The sequence below is a fragment of the Hemitrygon akajei genome, chromosome 19, assembly GCF_048418815.1.
Source record: "Hemitrygon akajei chromosome 19, sHemAka1.3, whole genome shotgun sequence".
NCBI lineage: Eukaryota > Metazoa > Chordata > Chondrichthyes > Myliobatiformes > Dasyatidae > Hemitrygon > Hemitrygon akajei.
In genome coordinates, this window is record NC_133142.1 from 19,897,628 (window position 1) to 19,923,258 (window position 25,631).

At 38.1% G+C, this 25,631-nt stretch overlaps 1 protein-coding gene across 2 annotated transcripts in view; it reads right to left on the reverse strand.

Moving 5' to 3' along the window:
* The window catches only part of dcp1a (decapping mRNA 1A), a 68,188-nt gene that overhangs the window by 6,228 nt on the left and 36,329 nt on the right, over window positions 1–25,631 (reverse strand). For both annotated transcript variants that reach the window (XM_073072198.1, XM_073072199.1), the window contains 5 exons: window positions 19,974–20,040; window positions 17,786–17,924; window positions 14,640–14,759; window positions 8,277–8,984; window positions 5,759–5,968 (listed from right to left, as the gene is read on the reverse strand). In XM_073072198.1, coding sequence (XP_072928299.1) covers window positions 5,759–5,968; window positions 8,277–8,984; window positions 14,640–14,759; window positions 17,786–17,924; window positions 19,974–20,040 — 1,244 coding nt within the window. The remainder of the gene's footprint in view (window positions 1–5,758; window positions 5,969–8,276; window positions 8,985–14,639; window positions 14,760–17,785; window positions 17,925–19,973; window positions 20,041–25,631) is intronic.

Here is a 25,631-nt window from a genome sequence, read left to right on the forward strand (position 1 = left end):
GACTATGACTCTGCAAGGTACACCCAATGAATTCCATCGCTCATTTATATTACTACACAGGAGGAATGGTTTGTTTTGGAACTCATAGGAACAGGCCCTTACACCCATGATGTTATGCCAAATGAATTAAATGACTAACTACACCAATTCTTTCTGCTTACGTAATGTCCATCTCTCCATTCACTGTACATTCAAATGCCTAAGAGTCTCTTAAATGCCTCCATTGTATTTGCCGCCACTACTGTTCCTGGCAGGTATAAAATACTGGCCTCACATATCCCTTCTGCAGTTACCCCCTCTCAGCTTAAATGCATGCATCTTAGTATTAGAAATTTTGACCCTGGGAAAATATACTTGTTGACTGCTTCTTTTAATCTTGTGAACTTCTATCAGGTCTCCCCCTCCCCTCTACTACTCCAGAGAAAACAACATGAGTTTGTCCAACCTCTCCTGATAGCAAGTGCTCTAATTCAGACAGCATCCAGGTAAACCTCTTTGCAAGCCTCTTCCAAGGCTTCCACATCTTTGCTATAACAGCTACCATTATTGAATGTAATATTATAGATGTAGCCCAACTGGCATTTTATAATGCTGTAACATAACTTCCCAACTTTGGAACTGAATACATAATAAAGGCAAGCATACCACACACCTTGTTTACCACCCTATTAACCCATGCAGCCACTTCCCAGCCACGTGGACCCCCAGATATCTTTGTATATCAACACTGTCCTTTTACATTTGATCTTCCAAAGTGCCAGATTAAACTCCATTTCTCTGCTTACATTGCAACCGATCTTACCCTGTTGCATCCTTTGGCAATCTTTGTAACACCTGTGAAACTATTAATCCACACATCCACGTTTTCATTCAAGACATCACAAGACAAAGGAGTAGAAGTAGGCCATTCGGCCCATCAAGTGTGCTCCACCACTCCAGCATGAGCTAAACTATTCTCCCATCTAGCATACCCTGAAGCATGGGGGTGGCAGCATCATGTTGTGGGGGTGCTTTGCTGCAGGAGGGACTAGTGCACTTCACAAACTAGATGGCATCATGAGGAAGGAAAATTATGTGGATATATTGAAGCAACATCTCAAGACATCAGCCAGGAAGTTAGAGCTCGGTTGCAAATGAATCTTCCAAATGGACAATGACCCCAAGCATACCTCCAAAGTTGTGGCAAAATTGCTTAAGGACAACAAAGTCAAGGTACTGGAGTGGCCATCACAAAGCCCTGACCTCAATCCAATAGAAAATTTGTGGGCAGAACTGAAAAAGCGTGTGCGAGCAAGGAGGCCTACAAACCTGACTCAGTTACACCAGTTCTGTCTGGAGGAATGGAACAAAATTCCAGTAACTTACTGTGAGAAGCTTGTGGAAGGCTACCCAAAACGTTTGACCCAAGTTAAACAACTTAAAGGCAATGCTACCAAATACTAAGAAAGTGTATGAAAACTTCTGACTTCAACTGTACCTGCAAGTTAACCTTTAGGGTGTTCTGCACAAGGACTCCCAAATCCTCTTGTCTCAGATTTTTGTATTTTTTTCCTATTTAGAAAATAGTCTGCAATTTATTTCTACTACCAAGGTACATGACCATGCATTTTCCAACATGTATTTCATTTGCTACTTACTTGCCTATTTTTCTAATCTAAGTCCTTCTGCAGCCCACCTCTTTTCTCAACACTAAAAAGTAGTCCCAACACCGACCCCTGCAGAACACCACTAGCCATTGGCAGCCAACCAGAAAAGGATCCTATAATTCCCACTTGCTGCCTGCTACCAATCAGCTAATGCTCTGACCATGCCAGTAACTTTTCTGTTATACCACGGGCTCTTAACTTGGTATGTAGAATTATGTGTGGTACCTTGACAAAGGCCTTCTGAAAGTCCAAATATACAACATCCACTGCATCCCCTTTATCTATCCTACTTGTAATCTCCTCAAAGAATTCCGATAAGTTCATCAGACAAGACTTTCCCTTAAGGAAACCATGCTGACTCTATCGTATCTTGTCATATGTCACCAAGTACTCCATAGCCCCATCCTTAACAATTGACTCCAACATTGTCCCAACCACTGAGGTCAGGCTAACTAGTCTATAATTTCCTTCCTGCGGTCTTCCTCCTTTCTTAAACAGTGGAGTGACAATTGCAATTTTCCAGTCCTCTGTTGCAAGTACCTGTCCTCTCACTGATCTTGTTCGAGTCCAACCCCAATGACAATCCAGCTTAAATTTTCCATAATTTTCTGTATACAGTTCTATCACAGCCATCCTACTCTTACATTCTTAAGGCCTGTCTAATGGGGGAAAACAGCAACCCCAACAAACAAGAAGGCAAGAGTTTGGAGAGAGTTATGGACACAGCCAATCCGTCATGAGTACAGCCCTCCCCACAACTGGTGATATCTACAGAAGTTACAGCCTCAAGTTGGTGGCATCTATCATGATGGATCCCTACTAGCTGAGTCATACCTTCTTATCACCAGATCAAGGAACAGCTACATTCCTACCATTAAGTTTTTGAACTGACTTGCACAACCGAACTACATCAACCATGGAGCACTACGGATGACCTCTTACACAAACATGAACTTGTCTATGATTGTGTCTTTGTTTTATTACACTCATTTTGTAGTCCTTTTTTTCTCTCCACTGCCTTGTATAATTACAATTCTGTGTTGCTTGTACCTAAAGGCCTTTGATGCTGCTGTAAGCAAGTTTTCCATTGTATCTGAACTTCACCAGACTTGCACACACAACAGTAAACTTGACATCCTACACAGTTGCTTTTTGTTCTGAAGCAACCTTACTCACCAGTCTGTTACCTCTAAGAATCTACACATATAAAATCCAAGATTTTTTTGATTCTCCACATTACTCAATATTTCTGATTTATTGCAAATTCCTTTGCCTTGTAGTGGCACAACAAATGGGTTACCTTATTTGATTGGATTAAATTTAATTTTCCACAGTTTTGAAAAATGGACAAAAACCATCTATATCTTTCTGCAATCTGAATCTTTCCCCATTAAATGTCAAACACCCAGTTATTCATTTTTGTATTGCATACAGACTGCAAGTTGTAATCATTAACAAAAAGGAAAAGTTCCTGATCCCCGAGGAACATTATTGATGCCTTCCAGTCCATAAATATTGTGATTGCTTCCAGCCACTTATCCGTTTGCTACTCTGCTTCCAATTCCACTGGTTTTTACCAGCCTGCACATGGGGTTTATCTCTAGCCTTTCAAAAAATGCATACAGATTACATCAAAAACATTGCCCTCAAGGACTCATTCATCTAAAATAAATTTAACATCAAGTAAATTAGACAGCATGACTTTCCCACATTGTCTGTTTAATTTGTAACTTGTTTTTTTTCTACAACTTGTCTTTTACTGCAACATAAGTATCATCTGTTTTCTGAAGACAGCTACAACTAAGAACTTCACCCACATCCTCTAGCTCCTCACTTATGTTTTCCATTTGATCCCTTAAATTTAAACTTTTCTTTTAGTTCAGGGGTTCCCAACCTTTTTTATGCCATGGGCTTTACCATTAAGAGGGGTCTGTGTACTCCAAGTTGGGAACCCCCCGTTTTGGCACAGCTTCACTTACTTTTATGTAAGAAAACATCCGGGGATTTAAAAAATATTTTACTTGCCAATATGTTTACCTTGGCACTCTCATTTCCTTTCCCTTTTAATTTCACCCTTGCACTTTCTACAGCATTGTAGGATTTGAGATCTTTAACCTTGTGGTGGTCAAAAGGTTATGAACATCCATCCCTGAACAGATGAATAGATAATGATTTCAGTTTGGAGGTTGATACATACAGTGAAATGACCTGTGAAATTCTAAGAATGCTAAGAAAATGAGACTGATAATAACTTAATTGAAAAAGCAAAGATTTAAGATTGTTTAATGCCATTTTCTGTGCATAAGTGTAAGGAGAATGAAATAATTGTTACTCTGGATCCTTTCTGTGTAAATTACTGGACATTGATTGATCACAAGATTACTAATCAGGGACTGCTACAAGAAGTTAATAAATTGTGAAACAGACAACTACAGACAATTTAGACTTATGTAAGATAAAGGATCAATGATGCAATGAAACATTATGTCATTCTTAATATTTTTATTGGAGAATCTGATTTTGGAGGTCTTAGAAGTTTAATAAATTGAAAATATTGTAATAAAAACACTGGGTCCTCCTTGATACATCTGACATCCAAGAGTCATAACATGCAAAAGAGAAAGTTAATTTGGGAATACAAAGCCAAATTTAAAACTATGAAGAAATGATGAGACTTGATAATGAGATCCACATGGGAAAGACAGGAGCAATCAATTCCATGCCACTCTGTACCCTAATGGCTCAGTAACAATAACTAGGATGTTACACAATTGGCAGTAGTACATAGAAAATAATACTGTAGCAACCAGCAGCAATGGAATATGGGTGGACCAAATGGGCTGGACCTGCATTTGAATATCAATGTGGTACTACCTCACTCAAGGAGATCAGAAGGAAAAGGAGTGAGATGGATCTTAGAAACAGGACTTTCATACTCTGGGAAACATGAGAACCCAGGATCCTAGTGAGAACCCATTACTCCTACTCAGGATGGAGAAATGACCAAGACCAACGACCTTGTTTCTTGATGGGTGGTATGCAGTGCATAGTTTAAATGCTAGAACTTTGTTGATGCAATGTATACTAGCCGTCAATCATGCTTCTCTAATATTAGTTCCAATTTAACAATACCCTTCACCTCCAACTCCTCCTTGAATGTTTCCACACAGCTGTGTTACTATTTACCTTCAAATCAGATTCAAGTCAGCTTCTACAAAACCTAGCTTTCTTTTGATTTACAAACTTCTATTTTATCTTTATTAAGAGCTAAGTTGAATCTACATGAATTATTATTATTACCGCAATAATACTGTCTCACTGATGCACCTATCCCCTCATAATCTCAAACTAAATCCAAAATTGCAATTGTTCTGCATCCTACCCCCAATTCTTATTTAGCTCACCACAAACAGGCTAAAATACAGTAATAATAACAGTGCACTTGACAATGACTGATCATAATCACTATTAATGTTAGGTTAATTGAAACCCCATACATTATTGCCCTAAAATTCCCCTATATATTTATTCTTCTACCTCCTTTATACTGTTTAGAATTCTATGGTACAATTCCAAAAATTTGTAACTTTGTTCTGCAGTTGCCTCCTTTTCTTTTAATAGCTAAATAAATTTGCATTACAAACTATTAAAAAAAAGTCAACTAAAGATACACAATTTCTGCTGCCCTAGTTATTAGCCTTTGTGTGTGGGAGTGGAGGGTGGGGGGAAAACACAAATTACAGAAAAAATCTTAAGACTTGTGAAGTGTAATATTAAATGGAGATACTGGTCTAGAAATGATGTGTATGAAAGGTTCAAGACATTGTACAAAAGTTATGAGGAAGTTACAGTTCTGAAATATGCAAGATAGAATATACACAATTTCAGGTTATTCCACAGAGATGCTAACAGACAATGCAAGCATAGAGCCAAAGGTCACATTTGCTACTTTTGGAAGGTATGCTGTTTGGCTCCGACAAGAATGTCATCACTTCCTGCTGAAGTGTACTAATGTCAAACATCTAAGTGAAGCACAGGAACAAGTAATTTTCCCTTTGAGCCCGCCTACATAACTGGATAAAATGAAACTGTTTATATGCACTTATAATTACCTTTATTAGATGAGTTAATGTTTCTTGAAGCTGCGTCTTACTGAGAACAGTCGGTAAGGGTGAGGATCGGGTCTCTGAAGCTAATGTCAATGGAGATGCAGAAGCATACTTGCTTTCAGCTTCTGAAATCATTCCCGTTGACTGTTTGAACATATTGGGAGACAAAAGCATAGATGGGGCAACTGAAGAGGTGGTCGGTGTTGGAACAACCTGTAAAAGAACACAATAGAAATGCCAGCAAAATAAAGATGGAAAAGCCATTATTAAATTTACACCATAATCTTTTGAAATCACGGATTGCAAGTTAGAATTTGGTTTATCACTAAAATGCTAAAGTGAAGTCTGGAACACTGATGAGCTGAACAATTATTGGAAACACTTTTCTGTTCCGTCAGCTACAGAATTCCCTGCAACCATCACTCTTCTTTTCCTTTCTCCCCTTTCTATCAAGGGAATCCTCTCCACAACATCATTCAGAATGACAGATTGATTAAAGAGCAACATGTCCTAAGGGAACTTACAAACTTGTTGATCTTAGAAAGGTACAAATCAGGAGTAAGACACAAATGGCCTGTTGCTTTCTGTGTTCTCTCTGCCTTACAGTTATAAAATCTATCTCAGACAGTACTCGAAGTACTCAAGCTATACAGTAGCCTTCCTCAAAATTATTAACAAGACACCCGGCCTCAAGAACAGGCTGTGGTGATGTTAAATGCTGGTCAATTAGTTTAAACTCATTTACAACAACACCCAAAGTTAAAACAGGGAGTGCACTGTCCCATTTAAATTTTAAACCACAGCTTTATCCCTGCTGTCAGCTCCATTTCTTCCTGATTGTTTGGGCAACTCTTCTTTAAATATAACCAACCAAAAAAAAACCTCTCCCACATCAAAGTGAATTTCATCTTCAACTCACCAAATTCAAGTTCTATATCAGTTCTGGAGGATCAAAGTCCATGGTTCTTACTGTGCAGAAGTGAAAGTTCCAAGAAGAGTCAGTCACAGACCACTCATTGCCCAATGAGCCCAGGTATACAGTTCTAGTTAACCACATGCTTGTTTATTTGTACAGCTGCATAAAGGTTTGTTGATTAAGAAATATTGTAGGTGGTGATCATTGGACCTTCAAAATCTTCTGGTAATTGATTAAATTCCTAATATTTTTCTGTCTTTTTCATCTCATTTTATGTCTTCCTCAAGTTCCTTATCTAGTGATATGATAGTTATCCACATCAGTTCTTCAATTAACCCTGCATACAGAGGTTCAACATGTTCTACCAAATGGAATATCATCCATCACAACTCCCAGTTAAATGAAACTAGGTGCAGGATTGGCAAGTGCTTAATGGGGCCACTTTGAAAACACTCTGGGCAGTGCTTTTGCTGAGGTTTTTTCTCTCCTAGTCTTATATGCAAAAATCGTCAGTTTGTCTATGAAAAATTATTCTCTGGTAACAGATTTTGTCTGTTCTTAGTGTATTCTGCAACATACATTCAATATCTTGCAAGCAGTCTAACATAATTTTATACACAAGAGATTCCGCGTATACTGGAAATCCAGAGCACCACGCACAAAATGCTGGAGGAACTAGCAGGCTAGGCAGCATCTATGGAAATGAATAAACAGTCGACAGTTTGGGCCAAGATCCTTCATCAGTACCGAAAAGGAAGGGAGATGATGTCAGAATAAAAGTGGGGAGGGGGGAGGGGAAGGAAGACAAGCTAGATGATAGGTAAAGCCAGGTGGGTGGGGCAGGTGGGAATGAAGTAAGAAGCCAGGAGGTAATAGGTGGAAAACGCAAAAGGCTAGAGGAGGAGGAATCTTATAGGAAAGAAGAGTGGACCATGGGAGAAAGGGAAGATGAAGCATCACCAAAAGGTGGTGAGGAGAAGAGGCAAGAGGCCAGAGAGCAGAATAGGAGGAGGGAGGAGGAAAGGGGAGGGAAAAAAAATACTGGAAAGGGAAATCAATGTTCATGCCATCAGGCTGGAGGCTACCTAGACGGAATATGAGGTGTTGCGCCTTCAGCCTGAGTGTAACACAATTTTACACTTTCCTATTGACTGAACATTTTTATCATCAGTACGTGGAACACAGTATCCAAAAAAATGCTTGATTCTGATCCAAAATTTAAATTATCAAGCCTTGACCATGAGTTCATACTAATTCTGAAGCTTTCCATTATCCATCTGTAAAGTCAGTATAAGAAAGGCCTGCAGTTACCCCTATGTCAGTTGAGTGTGCGTTCAAAAGGTCAGCATAAAGCTCCCCTTCCACTGCCTCTAGTACTTTACCCCAACAGCTTTTTCAAGAACTGCCCAATGCATCACAAGTTACTGGCGCAGCACTTATTGGATACAGTTCACCGTTCAGAATCATTGTGCATGGTTCCCACATATTTGATCCACCTTGCTTCTTTTCTTCCATCACCTCTACCTCATAATCCTATGTTAAATACTAGGCCTGGAACCCTAGTGTAGCAATGCAATCCCTACTGTGTAGCCAAAGTTGATATACCTGTAATGAGACTTCTGTAGTTTTGACATTTGGTTCTTTAAAACACTCTGGTGTTACAAGTAGTGGAGAAAAATTTGCAGCTAACAAGGGTTTGCTGAGAGTTTGATGCTGCTGGTCATGCTGCTGTGTAAGTTTCAGTTTCTGAAGCAGGTCATGACCTTGAGATCCAATATCCAAAGTGTTTCTATCAGTCGTAGGTCTTTGTGAAGCTGCGTTAGTTCCTGTAGACGGATTCTGATGAGCACACGCTGTATCAGAGGAAAGTGGGCACATCATCAGTGGTGAAACAGTTTTGACTTCTTGTTGCAACTTCTGAACATGACCATTGGTACTGATGGTAGATGTGGTCTGATTAGAAGTAGCTTCAAAATTCAGGGAAGTATGGATGTGGGGACTGGTACAAATGTTATACATACACTTAGGTTTATCAAGTTTCTGGAGTGCAGCCGGTGTCATTAGTACATCCAAGGTGGTCTCCTGGCAATTCAATCGAGTAAAACTACTTTTGTCATTAAGACTCTCAGGGCTCCCTAGATGTTTTTCTGTTGGTTGCTCGTAAGTGAAGGGTTTCATCAAGTTCTGGCATCCTAACTTAGCATCTTGCTGAGATTTCAATGTTTCTTGATTAGAATTTATCAATTGTTCTTTAGGAACAGGAGCACCGAATAATTCCTCCACAGTCAAGTGCTTGGCACCTGGAAGAGCACTCTGGAAGATGAAGTACAAAAGACAGTTAAAATGTTTGCTTGTATTGGTTGAGCACATATTTTCCCCTTATAAATATTGTGAAGATCAAACACTACTAGGTGAGAAATTCTAGAATTAAGCATTATGCATTACATGATAGACTTTGAGTTTAAAACCAACATATACTACTTGACACCACTGTGTATATTTGATACTTCTTGATATATTTTATATTGTCTGTTGGGGATAGAGCACATTTATGAGAAAGACTGAGTTTGACAGGTAGTGTTAATCAGCTTTGTGTATTGCATAATAAAATGTTGCAACATAAATAACTAGAGGACAAGATTTAAAGATTAGGTAGGTTTCAATAGGTATATGCGATGTCAGAGAAATGTATACAATATACACCCTGAAATCTTTTTTTGGTCACATATACGATGAAACATCAAAACATACAATGCAGTGTGTCATTTTGCGCCAGTCATCACTGATTTGACGTGCTGGGCAGCCCCATGTATCGCTATGCTTCAGCACCAACATCACATACCACAATCTTAACTATGTCTTTGGAATGTGGGAGGAAACCAGAGCAACCTAAGGAAACCCACTATTATAAGAACATACAAACTCCTCACACCTAGCAGTAGGAATTGAAACCTGATCAATCCCTGCTGGCACTGAAAAGCGATGCACTAACCACTAGGTGACCATGTCACCTCAAAGACCAGTTCAAGCTTAAGTTATAGGGCTCATCTGCACATAACCCACTAGTGAGGAAGCTTTATTGGACGTTAGCCAGAGTAATGCACCACAGAAACAGACCAAGTCATCCACACTAACTAGAATGCTGTTTGAGCTGCTCTTATTTGCCCCTGATTGGCCCATATGCTTTCCTATCCATGTACTTGTCAAAATCTCTTTTAAATATTATTGAACCGACCTCAAACACTTTCTCAGGCAGTTCGTTCCACCACCGTCTCTGAGAAGAAATTAACCCTCAGGTCTCTTTAAAAGCATTCTCTTCTCACTAGAAATTTTTGATTCCTTTTCCCTGGGAAAACGTCTATGTGTCTTCACCTTACTTGTGCCCCTCATCATCTTGTACACTTCTATCAAGGTCACCCCCTGCCCCCCCCCAGTCTCCCTTGCTTGAAGAAATAAAGCTTTCACCTGCCCACTCTCTCCATTTAACTCAGGCCCTTGTGTGCTGGCAACTGTCTCATAAATCTTCTTTGCACTCTTTCCAACTTAATGGCATTGCAATCATTGCTTTAAAATTTCTTGCTATGGTGTCCAACTAAATAGCATAAGCATAGTTTCTGTGCACAGTCAGGATTGATGATTCTTATGTACACAGTTCCTCCACAAAGCAGCATATTAGAGTGCGAAAAATTACCCTTAGGCTCAAATGTAAACTGTTCATAACAATTCCTATTTAGTTTCAGTTAGAGGTTGAAGCAGATTATCATTCAACATTCCAATCCCATAACCCACCAAGACTGCCTACTTGCACCTCATGGCCATCCACCTGCAATTTCCATTAAGCTGAACTCATTCACCGTGGTGAATCTTTTTGAGAGTGTGCGCCCAAGTTGGCTATGATCTTCTAAAAAATTCTCCTGTGCTGTGGTAATTTTGAGCAAAGATTAAAGTTTTTTTTAAAAAAGGAAAAAGGCTGAGTTATGTTGCTAATTTACATATACTCATTGGTTTACTATTAATGAAAGTATAACAGAAACAGATTGAAATAAATGAAGTATTTTAGATATCCTGTAAAATTAATATTAATCTTTTAAAAAAGACAATTGAAAAATAACATCCTTTCTAAATGGTACTGTTATTGTAACCACTGTCCAAATACTGATGTGTACGCCAGATCAGCAAGGACTTCAAAATGTATTATCTAACATAACATATTCTCACAGCTGTCTAGATATTTTCTGAGAAAACATCTCACTGCTCTTGGACTGTAAATAAAGTAATCCGCTGCTTCATTCAATAGAAAAGATTAGCTTTATGTACCTTTTATTACGAGACTTGTTTAAGGAATTGAGGGACGACTCTACATGCTACATGTCAGCAAAAGTAATGAACCAGAATTGATTAGAGACCTTAAGGTAAAAGAAGCCTTGGGGCAAGGGATCATAACATGATCAAATTCACCCTGGATCTGAGAAGGATCAGCTACAGTTAGATAAATCAGTATTACAGTGAAGTAAAGAGAATTAGAGAGGTATGAGAGAGGAGTTGGCCAGAATTGATTGGAAAAGAACACTAGCAGGGATGACAGCACAGCAGAAATGGTTGGAATTACTGGAAGCAATTCAGAAGGCAGAGCATATATACATCCCACAGAGGAAGTAGTATTCCAAAGAAAAGATGACACAACTGTGGCTAACAAAGAGAAGTCAAAGCCAAAATAAAAGCCAAAGAGAGGGCATATAATAGAGTAAAATTTAGTGGGAAGTTAAAGGATTGGGAAGTTTTTAAAAAAACAACAGAATGCAACTAAAAGAGATCATTAAGAAGATAAAGAAGGAATATGAGCATAAGCTAGACAATAATATTAAAGAGGATACCAAAAATTTCTTCAGATACATAAAGTGTAAAAGAGAGGCAAGAGTGGATATCGGATCCTGAAAAACAATGCTGGAGAGGTAATAATGGGGAACAACAAAAAGGCAGATGAACAGAATAACTATCTTGTATCAGTCTTCACTGGAAGACTGGCAGTATGGTGGAAGTTCCAGGTGTCAGGGGGCATGAAGTGTGTGGCGTTGCCATAACTAGAGAGAAGGTTTTTGGGAAACTGAAAGGTCAGAAGGTAGATAAATCACCTGGACCACATGGTGTTTATCACAAAGTTCTGAAAGAGGTGGCTGAAGAGATCTTGGAGGTATTATTAATGATCTTTCAAGAATCATTAGATTCTAGAATGGTTTTGGAAAATTGTAAGTGTCACTTCAATCTTTAAGAATGGAGAAAGGCAGAAGAAACTATAGGCCAGTTAGCCTGACCTCAGTGGTTGGGAAGATGCTGAAGTCAATCATTAAGAATGAGGTCTCAGGGTACATGAAAGCACATAGGCTGTAGTCAACATGGTTTCCTCAAGGGAAAATCTTACCTGACAAACCTGTTGGAATTCTTTAAAGAAATAACAAGCAGGATAGACAAAGGAGAATCGGTTGATGCGGTGTACTTGGATTTTCAGAAGGCCTTTGACAAGGTGCCACACATGAGGCTGCTTAACAAGCTATGAGTCCATGGTATTACAGGAAAGGTTCTAGCATTGATAAAGCAGTGGCTGATTGGCATGTCGCAAAGAGCAGGAATAAATGGAGCTCTTTCTGTCTGGCTGCCAGTGATTGTTTTTCCACAGGGGTTCCTTTTGGGACTGATTGTTTTTACATTACATGTCAATGATTTGGATGTTGGAATTGATGGTTTGATTGCAAAGTTTGCAGACGATATGAAGGTAGGTGGAGGGACAGGTAATTTTGACAAAGTAGAGAGGTTACAGAAGGACTTAGCCAGATTAGGAGAATGGGTAAAGAAATGGCAGATGGAATACAGTGTTGGGAAGTGCATGGTCATACACTCTGGGTGAAGAAATGACAGGGTTGGCTATTTTCTAAATGACAGAAAATACAAAAAAAAACTGAGGTACTAAGCGACTTGGGAGTCCTTGTGCCATATCCTCTTAAAGTTAATTTGCAGGTGGAGTCTGTGGTGAGGAAAGTAAATGCGATGTTAGCATTCATTCCAAGAGGACTAGAATATAAAAGTATGGGTGTAATGTTGAGACTTTATAAAGCACTGGTGAGGCCTCATTCAGAGTACTGTGAGCAGCTTTAGAAAGGATGTGTTGAAACTGGAAACTGTAAAGGGTTCAAACAAGGTTTATGAAAATGATTCCAGGATTGAATAGTTTGTCATATGAAGAGCATCTGATGGCTCTGGGCCTGTATTCACTAGAATTCAGAAGAATGAGGGGTGACCCCATTGAAACCTATTGAATGGTATAAGGCCTTGACCGAGTGGCTGTGGAGAGGATGTTTCCCATGGAGAAAGACTCTAGGACTAGAGGATACAGCCTTAGAATAGAGGGGCACCCATTTAGAATGGATGTAAGGAGGAATATTTTTAGCCAGAGTGGTGAATCTGTGGAATTCTTTGCCACAAGCAAAGGTATGTATATTTAAGGCAGAGGTTAATAGATTCTTGATTGGTCAGGGCATGAAGGGATACAGAGAGAAGGCAAAAGATTGGGGTTGAGAGGAAAATTGGATCAGCCATGATGAAATGGTGGAGCAGATGAGATAAGCCAAACGGCCTAATTCTGCTCTTATATCTTATGGTTTGAAAGTATTGTCTGCGGTATTTTAGGTACTCTTGGCAAACCTATTGCACCTTGATCCTAGATACTGCTGTTCCATCTGAATCTTGATCATGCCCCATTCACCAAACAACAATGTGTTCACAGATATACAGTATATATTGTTTATATTGATTCTCAGATACATGCAATGTATAGCAATGTGCTATATCTTGGCTTGCAGGTGCTCGACACTTCAATTTTAATACAGTGGATTTCAAGTTAATTGGACTATCGGTTAATCGGGACAGCCTCTTATTCAGGACAATGCTTAAAGAACAAAAACAAAATTGAGGAAATTGCCAGGATTCCCTTTATTTATTTGGGACACTATGCTGCTTATTTGACTTCTCAAACAGGTTCCAACTAGCATCAGTTATGCACACTGTGTGGCCATGAGACATGCTATGTTTAAAGCGAATAGTTTTTAAAATAGCCTCAGTTGCATGTGTTTGTATTCAAATAAACAGTGACTTTCTGCCCATGTTCTTACTCTGACATCTCATCTCCCCCCCCCCCCCCCCCCCAGTCCTGATGAAGGGTCTTGACCTGAAACGTCGATTGTTTATTCTTTTCCATAGATGCTGCCTGGCCTGCTGAGTTCCTCCAGCATTTTGAGTGTGTTGCTTTGATTTCCAGCATCTGCAGACTTTCTCATTTGTGATTTGGAGGATGCAATCGTCAGCAGTATTGTATGAGGACCATTATCTGCACTGACTTTGTTCATTGCATACACTGGATGAATTACTCCACTGATAACTATTAGGAACTAATGCAGTTTTATAGTGCTATCGGCAGTGCTCTAGCTAGTTCTGTGTTTCATTTAAATATAGTTTTTGTTATTCAGTTTGTCTCTTTTTAATACCTTCTTAACTATTTCCATGAAACATCTACAAATTGAACCAGCCGCTTAATTGGGCCAAAATGTACTGATCCCTCAATGTCCCAATTAACCAGAATCCACTGCATCATCTTTTTGTTTTCAACCTTTTCATTCATCTCACAAACTCTTTTCAAGTCCTTCATCCCTTTAAGCTCTGCACTCTGAATCACCTCAGATTTAAGTTACTCCATAACTTGCAACTATTTTCATCCAAGTCTTGTGTTCTGGACTGATGATCCAAAAACTTCCTGCCTTAATAAGACCCTTTAAAAAAAAAATCTCATCTCCACAACCTGCTTGGTATTGAATTATGGCTCTGTTAAATTTGCTTGAGACTTCTCCAGCAAATGACTTATCACATTAAAATTGTGTTTACTAAATGCAAATAGTTATAATTATGAAGTCATCCACCTACCTTGTGGTTGTGTGCTGAAGAGGAGGTACATTCATCTATTGGTGTTTTCATTGCTAGGCCCCCAGAGCTGTGTATGCCTGGTGAACTTGATAAAATACTTGAATCACCAAATTGATATGTCTGAAAAGAAAAAAAATGTGTTTGATTATGAAATATTGTTTTATTTTTAAATTCAGTTTCATTGAATGAAGAAACCAACAGTCTCACCATAAAAATGCAAAATACAGGTAATTCTTAAGTTGAGACTTAAGAAGTGACAACCTTGAATGGATACTCCACTTTCATTTGTATATCTAGTTTCATACCACATAGCCAGCTGTAGATGGAAATCAAATACTTTCTCTTTTAATTATGATCATGAACATACATGCCAGTTACTTTCAATTTAGGAACAACTCAAATTAAGATAGTGTTCATTATTTTATACCTTGATGCATTCAACTGTATCTTACTGGAACATTCAGTCCTTCAAGCCAAGTACTTTATACAATTCTATGATCTGGTTTTTAAAAAGTGGAATAATGTGGGCAGTGGAAAAGTGGCATTGTTTTTGAAGTAAATAGAGTTCTTAAAATTTCACAATTTCAACAAGTTCCTCAAACTTGCTCGTAAAAATACATTCCATTCAACACAAGTCTCCACTTCAGTACTGTATTTGTATAATCACCAACTAGTTTTTGTAAGCCTTTCAAGTTCAAGTTTAATTGTCATTCAACCATACATGTGAATACAGCCAAATGAAACAACGTTCCTCTGGGGCCAAGATGCAAAACATGGGGCCAACAGGTACATGTAGCGCATACAGTTATAATAGAAGAAAAGCATATAATCACAAAATGGTGGCATGGCCTGTAGATTGATGGTACACGAATGTTGTCCTGGAGCCATGTGTCTGCAAGAACAAGCAGGCAGCAGATCGTCATCATGCACTAGTTGCAGACGTACGCAATACAGCTCATCTTCCACTAAGCGAACACTGGTGAGCAGCACCAACAGGAGGGATCAGCTTCCAACCCAGCAGGGACTCCAGCACCCGCCAACACCTCTGCTCTTCACTCACTTCCTTCTGGTATCTCCTCCGTGACAGCTGAAACCAGTGATGCTGCAGCACGAAGGCCTAATCCGCACAACAGAGGCCACGCAGCTGTCGGTCTTGCCAAATGAACCAGTAAACTGGACTTGCATTACTAATGTCTTGAAATCACAAGAAAAATGTTCGAGATAATCACTTGCTTCGTTTGTTGGACCTCGCATCCCTGGGTGGCTATAGTAAGCGACACCACAGTACGCAATAAGTCCAGCTCCATTGCGGTCATCAAATATGAAGTGGGATAGACCTGCAGTACTTAGTTTTCTTGATATCCAGCAGTGGCTTGCAATTCTTTAATAAAGGTGTAAAGGACAAACAAATACACCACTGGTTGGACTTGGAGAGTTTGCTGCAACCGAGTTCACTGCCATCTTACTAAAAGCTGTCACCTTCAACTTGAAGGTGCATTCTGCTAAGCTTCCTCTGTGGTTTTTAAAAAAAATAACATTTAAGAGTATCTCCACATTTAACACTAAAGCAAAAAAATCACAAGGAATGATGAGGATTTCAGTTCAGCTGTGATTCTCTAATACATGTTAAGCACCCTTTATCTAAAATGTTTGTGGCTAGAAGTGTTCCTGGTTTCGAAATTTGGAATACTTGCATCCATATAATGGGATACTTTGGAGAAAAGTGACCCCTGAAGAAAAATAATCTTGTGGGTAAAATAATAGTTCTTTAACATATTGACTAATCAAAATAGGAATAATTCAAATTTAAATTGAAACAATAGTTGTTTCAACACATCATTCTCAGCTGAACAATTGTAAGTGAATATGAATTATTTTAGAACAACTAAAATACAATAAATCTCATCTCCACATCAGGACCCAAGGTTGACAGAGGTACAAGCAGAAATACATTAAAATTGTTAACTGATCCACATTTTCAGTGCAGAGAAAATTATAAATTATTTCTTTGGATTAAGGCTTCTCTTGAAAAAGGATTCTGCACTTTCAGTTCTGAAAATTGATAACAAATTCTTTCCAAAGAAAATATAGGATTGTTGCTAAATTTGAAATTCCAAGTACCCCAAATATTTTTTAAGCATTTACTAAATTGGATTTTATATAAATATTGTCCTTGTGACTTCTTAAAATTGCAACTAAAATCCCACCAGCAATTAATTAAGAACAATTTCAAAAGAAGGCATCTGTTGCCAAATTAGAGAGAAGAAAACATTAAATAAATTTCGAATAACACAACCAAAAGATTTGGCCTGAGTCTTGAGTTTGAGAGGATGCTTATGTGGTTTGCTACTTTGTATTGCCTTCCGGAGACAAAAAAAAATCAGATAAAATCCATCAAGGGGACATTTTTGAAATCTATTAGAAACTCTTTTACAATTTATCAAAGTTCTTAAAAAGTATTCATATTTGGTTTGAGATGGAGGGAAAAATTCCCTTTAAATATTTAAAGTAGCCAGGATTACAAGCAAGATTAGTATTCAACACCTATTCAGTGAAGTATCACAAAAAAAGAGCAACACTTTCTTAGTAGATAGGCACAAAGAGTTTGATGTTTATGCTCAGCCTGAACAGCTAAACATCAGTAAGACACAGAAATACAATGCAAATGTCTACTCCCAGCAGCAGATTAATATAAATTTACTCTAACCTACATTTTTTGCAAATTCAAACCATTATAAAAACTCACCTTAGGAATTCCCAGAGCAAGATGCAAAATATTTTATTGGTACACAGTGAGGCATGTATATCTTGACAATCAAATTTTCACATGTTGGAGGAACTCAGCGGGCCAGGCAGCATCTGTGGAAAAAAAGTACAGTCAACATTTTGGGCCAGTCTGCTGAAGGGTCTTGGCCCAATAGGTCGACTGTAATTTTTCCCCATAGATCCTGCCTGTCCTGCTGAGTTCCTCCAGCAGTGTGTGTGTGTTGTTTAGATTTCCAGCATCTGCAAATTTTCTCATTTGTAAACGTTCACGTGTTAAATGGCAGAATGCAAGAATGTTTAAGAAATCAATTATTGATTCAGAAGATAATTTTTTTAATTTAGTGTATATAACTGCTATTCATATTAGTTTAAATCCTTACTTGTTCATATTCTTCCTTGGCTTTACTGAGCATATCTAGGATATCAATAGCATTTTCTTCATCATATCCATTAGTTTTATTTGGAGTTGTTCTCCCTGGTGATTCTTGCTGGACTCTCTGAGCCTCCAGTTGCACCACCCTAAGGAAGTAGCAATGCATGCATTAGGCCAATTAATTGCCTTAAAAAGGATTAAATCGTCTCATGCCATTCAGATCAGATGGTACCAAATTATCTCTGGTTCATGTTAAATAACACAGCTCAGCAAGGACCAGGACTGAAATTTCAGAAGGAAGGTGGAGAATTGGGAGGTATTGTTTCCACAATTATAACTATCTATTAATTCTAGCTTGTCATTTGGGGTGCATGAAGAATCAAGGAATTGAACAACACAGAACGGTATCACAGTACGGGCCACTCAGCCGATAATGTTATGCTTATCTAAATATCAATTTATATTAAATATCCTCTTCCAGTATCTAATCTATATTCCACCATTCCCTTCCTATTCATGAGAACAGACTATGTTTGCCCACCCTCAAATCCAGGCAGCATTCAGGTAAGCCTCTTCTGCAACCTCCCCAGTCTTCACATCCTTCCTCTAATGATGTGATCAGAAATGTGCACATTACTCTAAGTGAAAATTACTATACAGCTGCATCATGACTTCCTTATTCCTATACTCAACATTCGTACCAACAGATGTAAGCACGCCATACACAACCTTTACCGTCTTAACCACTTGCGAAGCCACGTCCAGTGAACTATGGACCTGAACCCAAAGATCCATCTGTACATTAATGCTATAAAGAGATCTACCTTTAAATACTTTCTCCTTTCATTTGACCTCGCTAAATGCAACACCTCACACTTCATCAAATTAAATTCAACCTGCCATTTCTCTACCCATATCTGTAACTGATCTATTCTTTGATCACCCTTTACAATGTGCACAACTCCATCAATCTTACTGTCAGGTAAAGTTGTTCAATTACATTTTGGTGAGATACACCAGTAGAGGAATGTCTGACAGTCCACAACTCTCTGTTCTATATCAACGACAGAACAAGATTTTAATCACCCTGATTCCAGAAATAGGAACATTGTTCTGAATGTTTATCAACTGAGCATATGAAACATTATCAGCAATTGAACAAGCTTAACGGGTTGTTACAACTGACCACTCAATGTTCAAAGCTATTTGGTAATTCGGTTGGTCATTCTTCTGGATCCTGTATTGAAGTTCTTATATTTCAGAATTCAGCAAGTTAAACAAGTGTGCAGCTGCCTTCTCATCAACACTGCATCTGTGATATACCAAACATACTTATGCCAAAACACAGAAAATCTTCACATTGATATTAATTATAAAGATGTTCTCCTCCATAGACCGCTGAGGAAAGCAGCCACAGACTGCTGACCTTCCCTTGATGAAAACTACAACAGCTGCCACGAAAGCAGGTGTACAAACACGACTACTGGGCCCTTTAAATAGATCATTCCATCAGAGCTCAAGTTAAATCTAAGAATACATTACAACTTACGTCAAATCAGCAAATAGAAAACAATATCCCGAAGAATTAAACAAAAGTGCTATTTTGTTAATTATTCAGTGGTTTTCCTACAAGTTTACAGATACACTGGTAATCATTTGGTGACCCTGATTTCCATGCACAAAAGGTTTTCATTTTTGAAAGTGATCACAAAATTGGTGCTTAAATGTCAGGATTTTATTGAGTAGAAGAATTGTCTTGTATCACAATCAATTGAAAGTTAAATGGCTAGATGTTAAATTAATATTACTTTTAGGAGATTAGATGTCTACATAATTAAGTTACAATCTTTTATGGGTTGACTTACCTTTCTTATGGTATGGATCCTATTTTACATTCCATTTTGTCAATGAAATATAATTCGAATGTCATTTTCCATTAAGGTTATAAAAAGATTAAATAGACCAGCACAACATATTACAGAGCTGGGGTGAGGAATACATTAAAGAGGATATCACTTAATGGATTTAAACACAGAGGTGCTGCAAACATTTACAATTTGCACATTTTGATTTATTAAATTAGCAATTATGTCCAAAACTAGAAGATCTTACCTAATGTTGGTATGAAATTTAGAACAATTAACTTTGTAATTAGCTTTTGGTTGATTTTACAGCAAACAGATTTTAGTTCTTACTTTGACATAAGTTGTGCAATTCGTTGACAGTCATTCTTGTCATAAAACCAGATGCTGTAAATTGACACTAAAAAAAAGAAAAACAAAAAATCAGTTTCCCCTTTTGAAAAATTTCTCAAACATTGTCACTTAATGCTCACACCTATCATAGAGCTATTGATAAATTATTTTGTTCTTTACCAAACAAATAGCACCGTCGAGAGCAAGGTGATTTATCAACACAGGCACAAAAAACTTGAGATAAATTTGCACCAGCTGTTTATCACAACCTACCAATTTTGGATGCATCTTCCAGAAAAATTTGAATTTCCCTAGCTGCTCTAAAGTTCAATAGAAGAGCAGCAGCTGCAAAAGCAAAAGATTAAGCCATAGGCACACCTTAATTGCTTGTTGATGCTGCATAGGAAAGGAAAGAACCTTGACAAAAAGTGAAGAATCATTTGAGTACAAAAGGGAATAATAATAAATTCAAGATTTAAACTTCCATTTGCAGTTAATTATAGGCATCAACTCATTTACCTCAAATCAGAGAATGTTGGAAATGCTCAACTAAGGTAACATCTGCTGAAGAAAGTTAAATTTTCAGGTTAAAAACCAATAAGAATTTAAGGAATAGGTTAAAAATATACTGCCAACCTATGGCAGTATAAAGTATTTATCTTCAATGGACCAATAAGCTAATAAATAGCTGCATTGAAAAAGGTACAAAATAGATGATCAAAAATGAACAGCATGGCTAACTTTAAACTAATTCCATTTAAAAGAACATTTAGTAAGTGAGGCACCATAGCAGATTGTTCACAAACACAAGAGTAACACACAAAATGTTCGAAGAACTTAGCAGGTCAGGCAGGATTGATGGAAATGAACGAGCAGTTGACGTTTCAGGTTGAGACCCTTCATCAGTACTGAAGTGGAAGGGGGAAGTGCCAGAATAAAGAGGTGTGTGGGGGGTGGGAGGGGATGGAGTACAAGCTAAAAGTGATAAGTGGAAAAGATAAAGGGCTGAAGGAGGAATTTGATAGGAGAGGAAAGAGGACCATGGGAGAAAGGGAAGGAGGAGCATGTATCACCTGATGAGGTTGGAGGAGCGACACCTCAAATTCCCTCTGGGTACCCTCTAACCCACTGGAATACACATCAACTTCACTAACTTGCAGTAATTTCTGCCCTCCCCCCCTTCTTCCATTCCTCTCTGGCTCCCCTCTTACCTCTTCTCTTCACCTGCCTATAACCTCCCGATGCCCCTTTCTTCCATGGCCCATTCTCCTCTCCTGTAAGGCACAGAGGAAATTTGGAATTGTGTTGTACTTTCAGACATTATTTTGACGCATATTGCAATCATTTTCAAAATGGTGTAACAGAATATTAAAATAATTTGACTTGATTTAGCTTGGAATATTATTTCCTGGCAAATGAGCTCGAAATCACCTCACTAACCTTGAATTCGCTGGCCCTGACCACCACATTTTCACAATGGATGTCCAGTCACTATACACTTCTACTCCTCTTCAAGAAGGCCTTAAAGCTCAATGCTTCTTTCTCAATAAAAACAACCAGTTCTATTGCACCATCACCCTCCTTCGTTTGGCAGTACTTGTTCTCACTCAAAATTTTTTCCTTTGGCTCCACCCACTTTCTCCAGACTCAAGGGGTAGTCATAGGCACTCATTTGTGCCCCAACTATGCCTGCTTGTTCGTTGGCATAGAACAGTCCTTATTCCAAGCTTTCCATGTAAAGCTCCCCAACTCTTCCTCCACAATATTGATGACTGCATTGGTGCTGCTTCACACATCCAAGCTGAGCTTGTCAATTTCATCAACTTTGCCTCCAAGTTGAACCCTGCCCTTAAATTCACTTGGTCCACTTATAACACCTTCCTCCCCTTTCTTGATCTGTGTCTCCGTCTCTGTGGAGACAAACTGTCAAACAATATCTTTTATAAACCTACTGATTCCCACAGGTACCTTGACTATACCTCTTCCCACCATGTCTCCTGTAAAAATGATAATCCTTTTGCTTGGTTCCTTTATCTCGGCTACATCTGTTCCCAGAATGCAGCTTTCCTTTCACTCATTACCTCCACCATCACTCACTTCCTCCACTTCCAAATGCCCATGCTCACCCAATCTTCTTGTCACCTTGAAGGTGATAGAGTTCCTCTTGTTCTTACCTACCACGTCATGAGCCTCCACATCCAACACATCATTCTCAACAACTTCTGCCATCTCCAAAGGGATCCGGCCACCAAACATACCTTTATCTCCACACCCCGCCCCCTGCTTTCCACAGTGATTTCTTCCTCCAAGATTCCTTTGACTATTCGTCCCTCCCAGCACCTATCCCTGCAAGCAGCCCAAGTTCTACACCTGCCCATTCGCCTCCTCCCTCATCTCCATTCAGGGTCCCAAATAGTCCTTCCAGGTAAAGCAACATTTAGCCTACAAATCTGCAGGCTATAGTGTCTAATGTAGTCTGCATAAATCTGCAGGCTAATGTAGTCTATAGTGTCTGGTGCTTCCAATACAGCCTCCTCTACATTGGTGAGACAGTTGAAAAAATTGAGGGACTGCTTCTTCAAGCACTATAGCCCCTGACTTGACGACATTAATATTGATGTCTCCTTTTGATATTAAAAAAATCCCCCTTCTTCTATTCCCCAATCTGGACCCTTACCTCTTCTCAACTCCCCCTTCCCTTTCTCCGATGGTTTACTCTCTATTAGATTCGTTCCTCTCCAGCACTTTCCCTTTCCTACCTACCTGGCTCCACCTAGCATCTTCTGGCTATCCTCCTTCCTCACCCCTACTTTTTAATTCTGTCGTCTTCCCCCTTCCTTTCCAGTCCTGAAGGGTCTCAGCCCAAAATAGCGACTATTTATTTATTCCGATAGATGCTGCCTGACCCAGAGTTCCTCCAGCATTTTGTGTGTGTTGCTTTGGATTTCCAGCAACTACTGAATTTCTTATGTTAGTAATTCACAAAGTTCGTTTTAGAATACACTTTGATCAAATTCTGATAACCACTGGGTAATTGATTGGATAATACCACAGAATAGTCACATCTAAATAAATTTCAAATCTGTCAATACAAGTTCCTATGGCACACAAAATGATTCTAATTAACAAGTCATCAAAACATTCAAGATTTTTAAAAAAATTACCAAAAGATTAATTTGTTGGCAGGATCAAAATTTGAATCAGTACTGCTGTGTAATAGAAATGTATTTACATGCTACATTATGTGCACCTGTATATTGCAATTATACAGTGACATTACCTGATAGTTTTGATGTTCGATTTGCTATCAGCAGTTTATACATTTATCCAGATTGTTTTACATTTTAAATAATCAACTTTAAATAATACTTTAAAACCGTACTGCAGTGCATACAAATGTAATATCAGCAGTATTCATGGGAAAATCAGCTGCTCTTAATGTTTTCATTTTAAAGAGAAAAATATTCTCACTCAAGCAGGTTCAAGAGTCAGGAAGTACTTAACAAGTACCAATCACCCCTATTATTTAGGGGCTACTTAGGAATACCTGAAGATATTGTATCATGGAATAAATTGATAGCCCAATTTTTCCACACTGCAAGTTGATTATCCTTGGCCGTTTCTAAAAATCTGGTATAGGTTTATTCAAAGCAACAGGTCTCCAATTGAGAACACCATTATATTGAATTAAGCAACAAAGCAAAGACATTACTGGTGAAGAGAATACAAGATGGAGTAGAAGATGAATTGATTGTGCCTTTCAAAATCTTTCATTCAATTTAATGAAATTAATACCAGTGTCAGCATTGCTTTAAAGGTCTTCCCTCTTCACTGGACAGCACAGAATAAGGACTATCAAGAAAACATGGAGGTTGGAAAATGATAATGTTATAATAATGACTGGTTCAGGAGTGCAGTCGAAGGTACTGTAGCTTGATTGCGTTAACATTTACCTACTAACCCTCAGAATAGTCACAAGTACATCTAACAAGCAAAAAGAAGTCATCCAAACCCCATTGTGGTGACATAAATTGAACTGAAGTGAATCTCAATAATGGCAACTATGAAACAATTCTTCTTATACAAATCCTATCTCATTCAGCAATGTTTTCTTTACACATTTTTAACTTGGTACTGAAATAACAATACAGAAAAATTTAATTTGCAACTCAACTTCTACATACTATGCATTTTTAATCCAGCAGATCTCAAGAGAATTATACAATTTAGTTTTGTTACAAATTAATACTTGCAATGATCCCAATCATTTTCCAGCTTTATTTATTGATAGACCTCAGAAGAAAATCAACTGTACAATTGTTTTTCTTAACACCAAGGAATACAAATGCATATGCAATCCACTTTTATCTCCAAATTTAAGATCACTATGGGACAAAGTCAACAAGAAATACATTTAAATTTTAAAAAATTTATCCAAAGTTAGTCACGATCGGTTATGTTATCATTTGCATCTTTAGCTAATAAATTGCAAGGTGGTCAACTGCACCTCATTCAGCATCATACCAAATTAAATGACAACGTATAACTTGTGTGATTTCTAACAGCCTCAAACACCTTCCCAAATAGTGACCCAGTAACAATGTCAGTGTGGACTCTACCATTAAAAGTTGCAAATGCCTCACATATCTGTTGTCACTGATAAGTTCAGCTGCCACTATGTTTCTCAAAATCAGGCATTCATCAACTCTGACACTACATCACTCCAACCAAAACTTAGTACTTCAACAACCTGACTCCAGCGTTAAAACAAGTGTAACGAATACTGCTTGTGAAGTACATTTGGATGGAGGTACAAGCACAAAAGGCTTTATGCTTGGCTAATAATTGAATCAAGTGGTATTGTTGGGACCCAGTACAATCTACTATAGTGAATGTTATAGGATATTTGCATCTGTTATCAGTCCCCAAGTTCCACTTAAATGCTCCACAATTCTTCAGTAATCTGAGTGAACCATGGCTTTAACTCATCCTTTGATTTTTCTCTTGAATTGAGAACCTTGGGATATTAACTAAATGTGAGTATGGAGGATATTTCAAAGTCACTTTTTACAAAATGGAACTCGCAGCAAGAAGCATGTCCCAATTATAAAGGCAGCATTGTAAGTGAAAGCAATCTGGAGCCATACTTTACAATGACAGGTAAGTGTTTTCTTCATTTTACTTTGAAAAATTACATTTATTAAGCTTTTAACATCATCAAGAAATAAGCACAATACACTCAAGTGATGACATAATATATGCTCATTAAACAACTTATTCAATTGTTTGAAGGAGGCATAAACAGGTTTATTGGAATTGGGGTTGGGAAATTCTTGTTTGATTAGTGACTTGACAGTTGAGCCAAATCTGTCGATAATTAAAGAGTTTTGATTAAAATATTACATTTTGAAAACTGCAGCTATTGTTGGCATATGTGCATCTTTAGAATCTTGCTGCATTTTATGAACTTAAAGTAATCTGAAAGCTGCAAAGCAATAAAAATCAAGAAACCTAAAAACATTCATTACATCAGAGCCTTCCCAAAAAGATTCTTCTGGAATGTGTCAGCTGTTAATATATTAGACAAAGTTGACATGCTATATTTATAGTAACACTTACACAGTTAAATAGATTAACTTGCCAGAATGGACATTATCT